This window comes from Meleagris gallopavo, unplaced genomic scaffold (genome assembly GCF_000146605.3).
Source record: "Meleagris gallopavo isolate NT-WF06-2002-E0010 breed Aviagen turkey brand Nicholas breeding stock unplaced genomic scaffold, Turkey_5.1 ChrUn_random_7180001829399, whole genome shotgun sequence".
NCBI classification, from domain to species: Eukaryota; Metazoa; Chordata; class Aves; order Galliformes; family Phasianidae; genus Meleagris; species Meleagris gallopavo.
In genome coordinates this window covers 1-805 of record NW_011102295.1, presented here as the reverse complement: position 1 = coordinate 805, position 805 = coordinate 1, and the positions used below count along the sequence as shown (strand labels likewise).

General features: G+C 45.5%; 1 protein-coding gene across 1 annotated transcript; it reads right to left on the bottom strand.

Annotated features, from left to right (window-relative positions):
- Positions 1–30: 30 nt before the first annotated feature.
- On the bottom strand, positions 31–798 carry LOC104915602 (tyrosine-protein kinase receptor TYRO3-like). The gene is made up of 3 exons (XM_010726516.1): positions 710–798; positions 449–570; positions 31–169 (listed from the first exon to the last, which is right to left on the bottom strand). The coding sequence occupies exons 1-3, from the start codon at positions 747–749 to the stop codon at positions 56–58; spliced, it is 276 nt and encodes a 91-aa protein (XP_010724818.1). The 5' UTR covers positions 750–798; the 3' UTR covers positions 31–55.
- Between the last annotated feature and the right edge of the window lie 7 nt (positions 799–805).

Genomic DNA, 805 nt, shown 5'->3' with positions numbered 1-805 from the left:
TCCCTCATCCATTCCAGTCTTTCTTTTCTCTAAAAATTCATGGTTCATGGTTCACTTACATGCAGTTCCGAGCTGCAAGGTCTCTGTGTATGAAATTTTTTGAGCTCAAGTACTCCATCCCACTGGCAATGTCAATCATGAACTTGAGGAGTGTCTGAACAGGCAAGTTCTGAAAGAAATAACTGAGTTACTTCAACTTTCAACCTCTTATGGCAGAATTGCAACATTTTCTACTAGCTTACTGAGCAGGGACAGGTTATAGGGAAAGCAGGAGTTGGTTCTCAGTGTGCATGGGATTAGATACTTCAACATCTGATCAGAGCTTCCTCTGGTGTCAAAATCTGATCATCTGCCAATGCCTCTGCAAGACCGAACCCGAACTGAGCTGAGCACGTTGTCTGAAAATCCATGCCCTCCCTACAGGAATTTTACAGTAAGAAAGACTTACAAAAGGATTCTCCCCGATCCTTGACATCAGCAGAAAAGCATGAAGGTCTCCATGCTTCATGAAGGGCAGGATCACCATGGGAATTGGGAGACGACCTTTGGGACGGCTCCGTAGACTGACTCCTAGTGAATACACACAGCAAAGGGATTTTAGCAAATGCAGCAGGCCCAAGGGGAATCTTAGAGGTTACCATGCCCTTCTCTTTTGAAACTGCAGAAAAAATGTGCATTTTTTGGTGAGTGAGCAGCACTGCTGTCTTACCAATCAGCTTAGTGACATGTGGGTGGTCAAACTCCTTCATACATGCAGCCTCCCGCAGGAACTCCTCGATGTCAGTGGAGGTAAAGATGTCCGCTG

Coding starts and splice junctions, on each gene's coding strand:
- LOC104915602 (XM_010726516.1), bottom strand. CDS start 749: ATGAAGGAGTTTGACCACCCACATGTCACTAAGCTGATTG. Junction 571..709: donor ACATGTCACTAAGCTGATTG/GTAAGACAGCAG, acceptor TGTATTCACTAG/GAGTCAGTCTACGGAGCCGT. Junction 170..448: donor GGATCGGGGAGAATCCTTTT/GTAAGTCTTTCT, acceptor TATTTCTTTCAG/AACTTGCCTGTTCAGACACT.